The sequence below is a fragment of the Symphodus melops genome (genome assembly GCF_947650265.1).
Source record: "Symphodus melops genome assembly, chromosome: 19".
Lineage (NCBI taxonomy): Eukaryota > Metazoa > Chordata > Actinopteri > Labriformes > Labridae > Symphodus > Symphodus melops.
The window spans coordinates 15847745-15863174 of NC_136709.1; the positions used below are offsets into that span (position 1 = coordinate 15847745).

Below are 15430 nucleotides of genomic sequence, written 5' to 3' on the forward strand. Positions count from 1 at the left end.
ATGTTTGGCATATCTTTTGATGATATTTATAGATTCGTTCCAGGGAGCTCCGTTATTGCTTTTCTGTTATGAAAATTAAAAACCAGAGAGATTGAAGTCGCTTTAAGCAGACGGTCCCTCATGCTGAACATGTCCTTGTCTTTATTGGTTTTGCAGAAGTCATGCCTTTGTCTGGAGGTAATGCAGATATGTCCTTGTTGATATCCTATCAAACGAAGGCCTGTACATTTACATTCATGTCTTCATTGTTCGAAAAACAAAGAGAGAAGACAAACACAAAGATTTTTGTTGTTGTTGTTTCTTTTAAAAGACACTGTTTTGGAATAGATGCCAGGTAAAATAAGTGGTACGTTCTTCAATTTACTTACCTCTGATGGTAAAAGCTAACAGCCATCTAACAAGTAGCTTATTTGTAATATAAGAACTATACCAGACTCACGACTTGTCTTTTTTTAAGTTGTTCTAGACAATAAATCAGGCTGCATTTCTGGTTCAGGTTGTTTTGCTGCTCTTTTAACTCTAATTGGTTTAGAGAGCATAGTGTGATATATGAGGTCAGAGGTCATGTTTGAGGCTAAAGTGACGATTGAGGTCGGTTCATGTTTAATAGAGCTTGACGGAATGGTGATGGACAATTCTGTAGGCCAAGGTTTGAATTTCACAGAGCACGATGGTGAGAGACGAAAAGAGAACCTGTGTTTTTAGCATCCATGCGGCTTTCAGCACCACTGTTTTGTTGTTATGCATGACCATTCCTGTCTGTCTGGGCAGGTAATGGACGGGGGGGAGGGGAGCAGAACACAAAGAGGAGTACGATAGAGTTGGTGGGTGTAGGTTGTAATGCAGGCAGGTCATTTATAACCCTCTGTCTTCCTTACGCTGCGTTTGCCCCAGAGATTGCACATGTTTCAGGCAAGGTACATCGATCTGGGACTGCAGGCCAGTTTTACTCGAAGAAGAAAGAATGAGAGTGAGACAGGAAGCAAAACATATATTATGTTCTAGTTATTGAGGGAATAAGAAGAAACTGTGTACTGTTCAGGACTAGGGCTAAAAGAGTGCTAAGGATCCAGTATTTGATGTTTAAGAGGAGATCATTGAAAGCAGGATGAAGTGAAGAACTGAGTGAACTGTGAGCAAAGAGCTTCAGGCCGCAGTGGTCATCAGGTCAAATCACAGCACAAGCATCAACGCAGCAGCTCTGTGTGCTGGAATCTGACAGGCTGACGAGCTAGAGTAAAGGACGAGACAGAGAGACTGTCTGCACAGAGAGAGTGGGGGGTGGGGAGGGGGGGGGGGGGATCTAGAGGGGGCTAAATATAGAGAGTTGCTGAGGAGAGGGCAACAGAGAGAGAGAGAGAGAGAGAGAGAGAGAGAGAGTGGGGGATGCTCGTGAATTTTTCATATCTCGGAGTAATTCTAAATGTATGAAGCTTCTTCACGCAAAGATTAGAATGAGTTAGCATCGAAATGCAACTTGCAGAGTCTTCATGTCCTCAGTTAGGGTGCAACTCTTAACGGGATACATCTAAAGTGTCATAAAAGGAAGACATAAAAACAGCACCATCACAATGCAAACACGCAATTGTAGAGTGCATAGGCTCAACCAGGCTCCATGTTTGACTGTTTACCATGTTCACCATCCCAGATTTTGCTGTTAGCAAAACATTTAAGTCAGTGAAGTAAATTACACGTTCATCCAAAGGGGAACATGAATGTAACTTGTAGTTAAGATTTCTTTTAGTCTGGATTGAAGTTTTATTAAAGTATTGCATTTTGTGGTTTTGTCTTCAGATTTTAATTGCAGTTTAAAAAATTATTTGATAAAAAGACTGGAACAATAAATATAATAGACTTGATAATTTGGCAGCTGCAGCTCTCCTCGGTCTGATATGAACTGGATCTTTTTATGATGGCTAAAATAAGCCAACATTACCGTGTAACTAATATAACATCTGAGTTTATGAACCTTTAGAAATAGTATAAATGAATAAATATTACTGAAATAAATAAAAAACAACCCTTTGATCCCTTTTTGTGAGGACACATGAATACTGTAAGGTTGATGTTAGAATGCAGTCAATGAGAGGTCCTCATGAGGATAGAACAGCTCAACAACGTGCATCTCTTTGTGAATATTACTCTTAGTGTTTCAAGCTGATAAAAGAGCGTAATGTTTGCTAAAAGCTAGAAGTGTTTAACTCTTTATCTTAAAGCTTTCAGACATGTTCTGCCCTCAGGCTTACCTTAAGCTTACCAGCACTGTGTATGTATGGTATACTGTGTGTGTGGTTTCTGTTGAACTCTAGCCTCGGGCACAGCAGTTTTTTTAGTTTTTTTGTTAGAATCAATCTGTGTTTGTGTGTGTGTGTTTGTGCGTGTTTTCTAGTGTGTGAGAAAGAGTTAAAAAACATGAAGGAGTTGAAAAGGAAAGCGAGTGAGGTTGTCAGGGAATGCTTGGGGATGAGGGACCATCTGTTACTAAAACAATTTAACAGCTCAGTTCATTCGGATGCAAACATCTGGTGTCACAGAGTCATTTTAAGGCTTAAGCACCCTCTCAGTCTGTAGACTTTAATAATGATGTCTGGAAAGTTTGTTTCTCAGTGTATCACAAGGACATCAGCTGCTCTTCCTGAAGCACATTATGGTTAAGCTTGTGCACTCGAACCCGAAAGAAGGTGAGACAGACAGCAGGACGCTTTAAACACTTTTCTTTTCTGCAACCCAAAGTCAGGGCTGGTCACCAACATGTAGGAAGGAGCTTTAAACATGTTTGCATCGGTGCAACACACTAAACTGTAGAAGTTCAGGGGAGTGCATAGAGCACTGTCCTCTGTTACTGCCGCTTCTTCCTCCCTTGTTTCCTTTTCTGTCCCCCTCCTCTCTTCCTCCTCTGTTATGCTGTGCCCCTTTTTAAAGGGGTCGAGGTCAGAGATCAGTGACTGTGTGAAAGAGGGCTTTGTCTGTTTGTAAAGGTCTTGGAAGAGCACACTTCCTCTGACCCCGAGTCTCTCTCACACACACACACACACACATGCACGCACACACACAAACACACACACACACACACACACACAGATGTCAAGCTATGTTGCTCCTATTGATAGAAATTCCAGATGTTCAAGTCTTCATCTGTTATTTATCACATCTGTGACACCTTCTGTACACCCATGCAAACTCCTCGCACATACAGGCTGGAGTTATGTATAATTGTTGGTAAAACTTGAGTGTCTATGCATCAAGGCTCAGATCATTCTAAAGGTGCGGTGGCTACAACTTGGTGTGAATCAAAAACAGGTGCACCTGCCGAGAGCTTAAATGTGTTTGTAACTTTATATAACCTAAAACTTTTTTGTTTTGTCTCTGTGATGCAGGGGGCCCGTGTTTGGGTCAAAGAGAAAGAGCAGCTGGTTCCCGCCACTGTTAACTCCTGTGCAGATGGAACTCTTGTCGTCACAACCGACTATGGAGAGGTAAGAAATGTAAACACACATATACACACACCGTTAGCCCTTAAAGGTTCAAACTTATGTAATCCGGGGTTGTTGCTGCAGAAAATGCGAACGTTTTAAGTGAACGGGCCTGTACAGATGAAATCCCTTTTAATTAGTTCAAGAGGGAGTAAATGGTGTCGATGCTGGATTAGATGCTGAGCGGAAGCTGCACTTGTTACATGTAATGTGTCATCTGGTCCGTGCATCAGCGCTCGGATAAAAGTCAGAAGGAAGGTGAAGCAGCTGTGCAGGTTCATCCTTTACTGTGACAATCGATAGAAACTCTTGGTCATGATGCTCCACTTTCCTGCCCTAGATCCTTCCTCTTCGTCTTCCTCCTCCTCAGTGTTCTCCTCATTCATATGCAAAATTTATCTCTGACACACATTCAGCCTCCAGAGGAGACCTAGAATAAACGGAGAGCACAAATGCTCGTTTCTAGATGTCAGATGTCGGGACAGCATTGCCTGTAGCTGTGCTAAATGGCAGAGGGAGGTCCCCTGTCCCAACCACTTAACACCACACCCCCAACAAAATAATGGAATTGAATGTTTAATCCCATTATGAGTAGTGTGTGTGGGCTCATATAATCTGTAACAGCGGGCAAGCACACGTTGCTCTTTGGATTTATTTGACGGCTGATGTATTTGGCACACACCAAAAACACACATGCGCTCCAGTTGGCAGCTAACATGGAGCTAATAATAGACCTGGTCTTTGAGCCTGAATTTAAGGGTCTCAATCCTCCCTTTCTACCATCAGAGAACATCCACATGTTCTCTGATTTTCATAAGCTTCTGAGGAATCAAAGGGCCAAACACGGTTCTTTTTCTTTGTTGTAGTGCAGGGAAATTGCAGGAACACATGGGCATTTCCGAATCTAGAGGATTGGCTGTAGAAGCAGGCATTCTCTCTGCTTTGGATTATGAGCATCCTTAACTTCCCCAACCCCCAGCCAGCTCTCGCTCTGCCTTCCCTCTCTGCTAGTGGTGGGTGTTTAAATGTTAACTCTGCAGGAGTTGGTGAATATTTGATAGAGAATCAGCAGGATGAGGGGCTTCACCCTGTCAGGACAGGGTGTGAGCCATGCAAACAGTCCCAGGCTCCTTATCACTCCCTGCTGCTCGGCCACTGGTTCTCCTGATCTTATTCATAAATTATTCCAGCGTCCAGAGAGCTTTAGTACGGCTTTTAATAGCCGTGAGAATAAAACAGCTGAAAAGAGGAGGCAATCTATAACCATCGTGGGTGCTGGATTTTAACTACATTTGGTTGCTTTTATTTTATTTTTTCACATTCGCTCCCCAGCAGCCATGTCACTCTGGTTCTGTAATCTAAAGTCCCTGACCCAGATCACTACCTCACCGATTCTGGGTTACAAATGCTGCGGCTGCAAAACTACAAGCATTCATGTCAAATCAGCATAACTCACCACTACCTGGGGTATATGCGAGTCCCTGCATCATTCATACTCATTTGTACCCTGCTTTTTTCACCACTGACTTTTTATCAAAGAGTGCTGCTCACTTGTTCCACATCTCAATCATTAACTCGGTTCAAAGCTGGATGTTTGGGGTGGCAGGCTTTATTGCATATTATGTTTTCTTATTCTGCACACTGTAATTTATTGTAAGGAGCAAATAAAAATAAGCTGCACATACTACACAACTACTACTCTACCATTTATCAATTTATCATAACCTGATTGAGGGATTGGTGTCAGCAAACAGCTCAGACATCCTTGGATTGCAGGTACAGATTCAGATTTCATCAATGTATTGGCTGATTTATAGGCCAGAGCATACATGATGGTTAAGTGACCATTATTCTGGTTCTACTTTGATCCTAAACAGATTTCTGGTCCACCTAATAAACAACGTGTAGAAACCTGATCTCGTTTGCATGTAAATGCATCATCAAGTTGATACTTTGTCTAATTTTTTACGTCAATACATCCAGTAAAGGACCATGTATGAAGGTTTGAAAAGAAGAATGTGAGTTTACTAATAAATAATGTATAGAAAAAAATCAATATTTCTAATATGAAAATCTCTCTGAGTCAACAATGAGAGAGAAGCTCAAGTCCCACTGGCTTTGTTGTTGTCATAGCCATGTTTACATCATGTTTATACATGGACTGGATGGCCTTGCATGGAGCTCTTTCAGTCAAGGACTATAAAAAAGAAGAATAACATAGTCTACTCACTGTTTTGTTTGGATGTCCTGTGAAAGTGTGCTAGCATTGGCCTGCTAACACAACAATGCAGGGCGCAGACCGCTAAGCTTATTGCTGCTCATGGTGCGTTCTAATCTTTATCTAACGTTTTATCTTTACTTTAAAAGACAGTATGGTTTTACAGCATAGATACAGCGATGAGATTAGATTAAATGAGATTAAATGGAACTTTAATGAAACCAGTTTTGAAACTAGGTCAGCAAATCACTGGATATGAATTAAAGAAAATGTAGCCTATGGTTTTATAAAACGAAAATGTATGATGGTAAAACGAGATGAAACAAAGTAGTCATTATCAAACAAAGCTCCTTTTGGTTTCTATAAAACGTTTTAGAATATCTATAATTGATGTAAATAAAGTCAGCAGCAGGAACCTCGAGGTGTGTTTGAAGAATGTAGCACATTTGAAAATTGTTGAGATGCTTTTGAAGAACATCGGCCCCAGTGATTTGTTTGGATCAATTAATGCATTTGTTGAATAACACACATATTTAAATCCGAAAGTATAAGAATGTTTACATTTTTAAAATCAATGCATCTTAAAACTTAACTCACTTAAGTCATTCAATTTTTGACAAGAAAACAATTATCGGTTTTCTAGTCATATATTATGATAGTTGAATAAATATATTTTCTCTTTAAAAATGTGTATAATTTATAAAGCATTAAAACAGCTTGATGATGGGACAACACATTCAGCTTGAATATGTCAGATGTCTTATCAATAATTGAAATTAAGTAGAAAAGAGACGACCACCATTTGTCACTAAATGTACGTTAACAATCCCAACCGGCCATTTAGATGTAGTCATGTGAGCCTGACATAGATCCTTTCTAGTCTGGTTGCCATGGATACGGCGGCAGAATAAGCATCAAGCTCCTCCTACAGTGTAGCTGTGATGTTGCAATGTACATCTCAAACTGACATATCTACACTCAATCAGGAATGTATCGCAGCGAAATACAGGCTGGAGAAACACAGACAAAAAGCCACACAAGAGTGAAATCAACACACCTGTATCCCTACTGTACAAACAGACACAAGCATTCACACACACACACACACACACACACACACACACACACACACACACACACACACACACAGGTTACGTTGGTGATGAGTTATGTGTGTGTTACGTGACCTGGATTTCAGTTCGTAGCGTTAAAGCCAAAGCGAAATCTCACGCGAGCCTAGAACATGCTGCAGGGATGCCGCTCTCCTTGTGCACACACCGATGGATACACACACACACACACACACACAAACTGACAAATGTGCCTAATGAAAAGTGTGGAAAAGACTTGTTTGGTCTAATTTGGCACAGAAACAAGCTGATGTTTCTGTGCGATCTCCTGACCCACATTCCCCTTCCTCCCTGTTCCCTCTGAAGATCCGTAGCTACTCACTCGTTCTTGTTTCACATAATGAGATTAAACAAATAAACTCCTTCAAAGTGGCGCACAAAAACACAAATATGCAAACACAAACATTATGTATCTCTCGCAGTCCCTGTTACTCTGAAGTGTCCCATATCTGTGCAGATGAAGCAGAGCACCCCCCTCGGGCTGGGATGAGTGTGGACTGCCAAATCCTAAAGGATGATGACATATGAAAAGTGTTATTCGGCCAAGTGCTGCGAGGCAGAGGAGACATAAACAGAGTCAAAGCTTGTTGTTAACCTCCCTCACTGGTAAAAGAAACAACAATGCTTGCTGAAGACTGTTCTTTTCTTTTTGGAGGAGGACAACACAGGTTAGGACTTTACTTCATGTGTGCTTCATCATGAGTTTGAATGAGCAGGTGTCACAGTTTATAAAAGTTTGCAATTCAGTTTTAGGTTCATTACAAGTTTGTTTCAACAAAAAACACCCAGCTGCGTATTTCTAAATTTTCTCTCTTGTTTTTTTTTTTTTTTTTACCAACTGGACTGCAAGCTACAGTCTGTTATTCATCACTTTGCTTTTGATATTTCCTGGAGGCAACTTCACATTAGCAGATCAATAACACGGCCCCTGAAGCCCAAAGTCCCAAAGAGCTAACTGTAACACTGAATTTTCGGGTAATTTAATTTTTACAGAACATCTGGCTGCAGCTGCACATTCACTCGAACTTCAAAGGTGGCATTATAGAAAATACCCCCTCACTGTTTTTCAATTCTAATCTGACCCATGGAAATCTGCCAGACCTGATCCAAGGTCAGTGAGGTGAGCTGTGGATGCTGGTGCATACAGTGCTGTGTGACACTGTATTGTACTGACTAAAGCTCTGCACAATATATAGGTCACTGTGCCCAGAGCAGTCTCTCTCGCTCTTGTGCGCGCGCTCTCTCTCACACTCTCTCTTCATAGTTTTTTATTCATCTCTCTCTCTCCTCACTCTGGCTGCTAATAAGGAAAGTCAGATGAAGAAGCTTGTCCTCCCCCCGGCTCTCCTCCTGAATCATGCAAAGCAGCTTCAGACTTCAGAGGGCTTTACGGGAAGGCCGCTTCATGCACTCTATGTGTGTGTATAGAAGTGTGTTCACATGAGAAAAAAACATGTTAAAAATGCAGCAAGTTTTCTGGAAGAGAGTAGAATCTGAATATGATGAAAGGAAAGCAGCAGAGTGTCAGTCTGAGTCAGTAAATGTTGCCAACAAATTTCATGAAAATATCAAATCCATCAAGAGCATTTATATTTACTAATTCCTCTGTGGCTCAATTGTTGGCCAATGTAAGTAAAGTCTTAAGCAATGCTCACCCTTTTGGATTTTTAGGCACTGTGCATTCATAGAGCTAAATGCTAGCGTCAGGGTGCTAACATGCTTAGAATAGAAATGCTGAAATGCTGATGTCTAGTTGGTATAATGGTCACCCATTTACTCAGTGTGAGTGATTTGATTGAATAAGGATAGTTCAAACTCAACACATCAGTGGCAGCCATCTTGGTTGTTTACAAAAATGTTTACACGCTGCTTAGACCACCTCCATATTACAGAAACGAGGGCTTGACCTGAATCAGCCTGGATGGAAATCAGTCTGAAATTGGAGACAGTCCAGACGAATCTGCCAGATCAAACAAAACATGTGCTGTTAGATATAGATATTAGATATTGTTTCCAGGTCAGTGCACACCGTCATTCTGCTGGTAATACCAAATGTCTACTTATGTACAAAAAGAGCTTAAAATTATCCCAAGAAAAGCAGAAATTACTGCTATTTGAGTAGTATATGCTATGTTCTATTTCTTTCAATCTGTCTCTCTTTGTTTTCTCTCACTATTTTGGGGCTTTTCTTCTGTCCTTCATTCCTATAATAAATTATTGAACATGTTTCCTATTTTAGAACCTGTGTGGGTGTGTGTGTGTGTGTGTGTGTGTGCTTATTGTACCATTTTAGTGTGGAAGTGTGTTAAAAACCCACCAGAGGGGAATTGAAGAAAAGTAGGAGACGTTTTGAAAAAAAGAAAATTTTCTTCCACTTCAGCTGGATTTTATTTCAGTCACTGACACACTTTCTCCCTTCAGAGCATCCCCTCACTCTGAATCATCTGTGCGTTAGTTGTCCCAGTTGGTTTTCCCTGAACATGAGCTGTATTTGCTTTGTAAGTCTGTTACATTTGTCACACGCTTTGGCTTTAAAGTCATATTCAGTTTACTTGTCTTTAGGTGTGTAACTAGATTTTCTGTGTCTGAAAGACGCCTTCAGAAGAGGAAATGATCTTAATAATATAACAGAAATGTGTTTGTTACAACACTGCAGAGTTGGAGTTTTACAGGCATGAATAATTACCATAAAATGTGTCATACATGGACAGAGTCTCAGTGACAACACCCATTGGTTTCTAAAGTGGAGTTATGACGCCATCATTGGTCCTATTGGATTCAACCTAACTTCGATCTAAGGAGTTATGTCCTGGCATCAGCAGCAGCAACAAATCTCTGCCACCATTGTCAGTGTCTCTGATTGGTCAGTGAGGGAGTTTTGATGGGTCTTAGCATCTGGCAGTCTTTAGACATTTTAATATCTGGCTTTAAACTATTACTTTGTAATTTTCCATTTGTAAAAATGCTGCCTACTGTTTGCTTTTACTTCTTGTCCTTACTGGCCATGAAGGGATGTCCTCTTGATAAACAAGATAAAAGAGAATTTTATATTAGGTACAAGCTGTAAGAAGCAACCAATGTAACAAACAAAATAACTTGAATGTTTCCCTGTGAATGAGCAGTGTTACACATTTGATGGTGAAAGCAATGACAGACAGATGATTGGAGGTGGATTTTAAAAGCCTCGATTTAATTCAGCCTCGGTAACCTCTCCTCATCAGCGCATGAACCGAAGTTATGTGTGTTTGTGGGAAATGGTGGGTGTGAAGCCTTATCTTCTGTTGCACTATAATTTTCCCCAGATTGCAAAGGCGGGCCTGACTCTGATTGAAATGGCTCTCAATAAGCCTTCAATTACAGGCAGGGGTCTCAGATTGAGCCATGTAGGCATCAACTGAGGATGCAAGTGAATGAGGAATACAAGAGGGCCAGGGAAATAAATAAGACAAAAAAAGAAATCTGAAGGGAAGCATCAGAAATAACTATGAAGGTTACAAGAACAAGGATGCAAGAAGAAAACTGACATAGAAACAGTTGAAATGCAGAGCAAGGCAGTCAGAAGAGATGGGTAAATTAATAAAGAGTGGGATGATGTGAGGGAGCACGAAGTGGGGAGAACAGGGAGGTACGTGGCAGAGAGAGGGGGAAGGGATAAAAGAGTAGTGACATACAAAGAGAGATGAGAGAGAGACGGGGTGGTAGGCAAATAGCTAAAGAGGGAGGGAGAGAGAGAGAGAGAGAGAGATTTAATTAGGTGAGAAAGATCAAATATACATGTGCATCTATGCATTCAAAAAAACTTAACGATGAGGCTAAAACATTAAAACTTTAAAGCAGATATTCATCTTTGTGATTTGTTTGGAGTCCAGTTCGTCTCCACAGGTTCATTAATGACTCGTTTTGCTCTGTTTTGGTCTCAACCAGCTCAAATGCGTGGGTCTCTTACTGAGAAATGTATGTTTTATATACTGTAGATGACCTTATCTTATCTTTTCAGCCTCCTGTTATTTTAATAAGAAGGTATTACTGTATGTAGAGACTGTTCAAATAAGCCCCAAAAAGCTTTTCAACAAATACTACTGTGTACTGTACTGCTCATCGTAATGAGTGACACGTCCCTTTTTCATTTCAAATATTAAAATGTTGATTCGTCTAGCTTTAAAGGTCACATATTATCCTCTATTTCAACAAGTTTAAATAAGTCTCAGAGCTCCTCTAAACATGCCTCTAAAGTTTCTTTTAAATGGAAAAGACAATTTAAATAGCATCTTCTATGAAAAGTAAGATAGAAGAAAAAACAAGTGTCATTGAGTCCTCCACTTCACTTCCTCCCTTACATTTTAATCACTGATATTGCTGAACAGAATCCTCTTATTGTTCACATCAGTTTGTTATTGAAATATTGTCACCGGATTGAGAACCGTGGTAATAAAAGGTAATGGAAAGACAAGAAGTCAGGTGAACACGATCGTAGTAAAGATGGTGAGTTGTTAGCATGAGTTATGCTTTCTCTAATGGAGGACGAGGGATAATTGGATCATTTCATCACAGCTAAGTGACCGGGAAAAGGTTAGTTGTTTCGACCTTGTCATCAGTGAACAGCTGATGACTACATTTTCACAACGGAAGGAGGTGGGACAAACTTAAGTGCATAGCGGGATTGTGTTGGCGAATGAGGACTGTGATATGCTGTGTGTTGTTTGTCAAAATGCAACAGCTCTGTGCTGAAGAAGAAGATGCTACTGGAGAGAAATAGATGTATATTAAAGTACAAGATGTCTGAATGCCTACAGCAAGCCCTTCTGCCACTCTCAACAGACTCTATCACATCTGTTAGAACACAAACACAAACTCAAGAGGGCGACGGCTGGCTGGGAGACTAAGCTGACATATCAACAACCCAGTATTGTAAAGGCTGTGGTTTCTATACTTAGATTTTTTTTTTCTGCTGGATTGAATGAATGACCTTTAAGCTGAAATAGAAAGTGTAGTGTGTGTGTGTGTGTGTGTGTGTGTGTGTGTGTGTGTGTGTGTGTGTGTGTGTGTGTGTGTGTGTGTGTGTGTGTGTGTGTGTGTGTGTGTGTGTGTGTGTGTGTGTGTGTGTGTGTGTGTGTGTGTGTGTGTGTGTGTGTGTGTGTGTGTGTGTGTGTGTGTGTGTGTGTGTGTGTGTGTGTGTGTGCCCAACTGCTTTCACCTGTCAGGTCCTGCCACATGAGATCTGTTACTCCTCTTCTTCTTCGTCTTCTTCTTCTTCTTCTTCTTCGTCTTCTTCTTCTTCTCTGCTTCTTCGTGAGAAGGGTTCATCCCCCTCCAGTTTCCATGTAGAAAACATAGATAGAAGCTCTGAATGAGAGATTCTTATTATTTGGGTTTTCATCATGTTTTATCACAATTAGCCAACAGATAGCAGGTCATGCTCCCTTGTTTTCTGTAATTTATGAGTTTGACTAAGATAAGTTTTTTTTATTTATTTATTTATTTATTTTTAACTGATCAAATCCATAGCAGAGGTAAAACTTCACAGAAACATGCGCATCACAAAAGTTTATAGCAACAAAAATAAATCAATTAAATAAACTACTGTTAATAGATGATAAGTGACAGTGTGCATGTCTTATTGTCTTCTAGGTGTTGTACCTGCAGACGGCAGAGGTCACCAGGGAGCGGGTGTATGCTATGCACCAGTCCAGTATTGATGGGGTGGAGGACATGTCAGCACTGGCAGACATGCATGAGGCTGCTATCATGCACAATCTGTACCAGCGCTACCAGAAGGACAACATCTATGTAAGTGCATTAAGAGACACGTGGTCTGTGTGGTTTCTACGAATATGCATGTGCTGTATGTGGTCGTGTGTGTGTGTGTGTGTGTACATATGTTAATGGAATGATATGCTCTCTCTCGTTTAAGAAACCTTTCTATGCATCAAGCTTTTAGTGGGAATCATAAATCATCTTATCAGACCATCCACTATAAGTGCACAAAATGGAGAGAGGCAAGAATATTAAAGTCGCCTACTGAAAAGGTATAATCCTCAAGATTTAAATTGATGTGGGAGAACCAATCGCCAATGTAGCAAAAAAACAAGTTCAATTTAACACCCCAACAATGAACTGAGAAAGAAAGATGTTTATTGAGAAATGTAACTGATAGACAGGTAAGGACCGTGATCTCACAACTGATTTACAAAGTCTTAAACTTCTTTATTACAAGTAAAATTGTTGATGGAGTTAAATCATGTCAGTTGTTTTTTCAATAACATATTTGAACAACAAACCAAGTGTAAAAGAGAGGAACTCATTTTTTTCTTCTCTAATAACTAGAAGGGCGGGAACACAAACATTAGGAGCTACTTAAATATTCTTCACATACTATCAGGGTTTATTCTCTCAATTTATTTTCTTTTTTCAGCTTTGTTTAAGCTGATGATGTTCAGGCACATTAATCATAAAGACCTTACTACTGACTTTTTGCTAATCATTACTGCTAGAATGATCTGATAGAGGACTCAAGACTATTGTGAGGTTGTCTTTTGTTCACGATCTGTTAAATCTTGTCACTTGTATCAAGTGTGGACAGGAAGTCAGTGGTCACACAACAAACATAATGAAAAAGATGCATTACATAAAGTCTATAAAACTCCATTACTCACCTTGTCTTGGGAGTTTTATATCACCGATTCTCACAGATGACATGAAAAGATGATCATCTTTTTTGTGGTTATTTAATGGATGTTTAGATCAATAAATTAAGGCCACAAACTAGCCCAGTTTGATTACAGTGAGTCGAAAGACAGATATTTGTGGAAACCTGAAATATTATCAGACAACAGACCAATAACAGCCCTCCAGGGTGTGACCTAATCTAGATGATGAAATATTGTTCATATACAGATTTCCCTTAAGCTGATCCTAAGTATTAACCCAGTGTGGGGTCAGCTTACTGTTTTGTATTGTGTGATTGCTTTTCATGGATATGTATGTCATTCAGCACAGTCTAAAATGTGTGTAGAAGGAAAAAATGCACTAACACGGTAATGTGACACGATGCAGGACCTGCTGAGCTGAAGTTTGTAAAGCAAAGGGATGGGACACATGGTGACTGTCTCAGCAAAAACAGCTCAACATGATCTATCTAGTATCCGTCATCTATTATCTTACTGATTTGACAGCAGTTTCTGAATTTTTTCCCCCAATTTACTTCTATTGTCAGATCTCCATTCTGTTACATTCCCTTATCCTCTGATCTAGAAAATATCAATTGTATTTGGTGTCGGAGGGAAATGGAAATTTAGCACAGAGAATGAAAGCAAATAAAATGATAGCACGATTAAACCTGGATTTATGTTTGTTTAAGTTCCTTTTTTTTTTTTTTTGCTAAGGACATTTATGCCTTTAATAGATGAAGAGAGACCGGTAATGATTGGGAGGAGAGAGTGGGGGATGACATGTAGCAAAGTGCCATTATTGAATCACACCCACGGCCACATCATCGACTGTCTTTGTCTACTGTACATGAGCTGCCTGCTCCAACAGCTGAGCTAAATGGTTGCCCCTAAAATAATTTTTCTTGACTATTTGCAGACCAATATCGGGAGCATCCTGGCAGCTGTCAACCCTTACAAGCAGGTCCCGGGCATGTATGACCCAGAGAGGGTGGACCTGTACTCCAAACACCACATAGGAGAGCTCCCTCCGCACATTTTCGCTGTGGCCAACGAGTGCTATCGCTGCATCTGGAAACGCCACGACAGTCAGTGTGTGCTCATCAGGTGAGTATGAACACTGAAGAAGCATATAAAAAATGTTGGCCTTTAATTCATGCCTCTGTCGAAATATCTTTCTTTGAACCAGGTATTTCACCTATCCATCTGTTTTTAAGTGCTACATCAAAAGTTTCCTGCAAGCTTTCCTGGCACGCAAGTGATCCAAGAGGATGTTTTGTTTCATGCAATCCAGAAAGTCCTATTTTACTATTTAGTGAGATGAAGTGCACAAGTATTTGTGTCTGTATGTATGTACAGTATGTACAGGCCGACAGATTTTTTTTCTGATGATAAAGTTAAAAATAATATTTATCTTTTCTAAACTTATGTTTCAAAGTGGGGGCCTGTTTGTTAGAGAAATATATATTTTTTTGTTCTCAGATAGTTAGCTTAGATTTACATGCAGATGAGAAGGTCTACTTTGTAAGTAAATCTGTGCCATCGGATTTTGAATTTGAATGTTTGGCACAGAATTTTTTTACATAAAATGTATAACAACATATATATATATATTTTGCATCTGAATCAGACTTTGCATTTTAAAAGCCATTGAGTTTCTAGCGCTGAATTTTTTTGGCCTGTGATTGGGTTTTTTTCAATGTTGTCTACTTCCTAGTAGTTGTAGGCCTAAGACCAAGAAAAAGGCTGTTACTTTGAAATAATTATTTTATTTAAGAAAGAAGAGAGTGACATATGAGGGACATATGACAAGTAAATACAGTCCCCTCGAGAATAGCTAATGTTAGCATTTAGCAACTTCCTCGCTAAACTGTTTGATATTACACAATATGAAAATATTGAAATGTTTTTTTTTCTTCCAGGATAAAATAAATGTGTAGCTTA

The 15430-nt window shown here is 39.9% G+C and overlaps 1 protein-coding gene across 4 annotated transcripts in view; it reads left to right on the forward strand.

Moving 5' to 3' along the window:
- myo10l1 (myosin X, like 1) overlaps nucleotides 1-15430 on the forward strand; it is a 42247-nt gene that overhangs the window by 7968 nt on the left and 18849 nt on the right. For all 4 annotated transcript variants that reach the window (XM_079369370.1, XM_079369371.1, XM_079369372.1 and 1 more), the window contains exons 2-4: nucleotides 3378-3476; nucleotides 12450-12608; nucleotides 14406-14593. In XM_079369370.1, the coding sequence (XP_079225496.1) occupies nucleotides 3378-3476; nucleotides 12450-12608; nucleotides 14406-14593 (446 nt within the window). The remainder of the gene's footprint in view (nucleotides 1-3377; nucleotides 3477-12449; nucleotides 12609-14405; nucleotides 14594-15430) is intronic.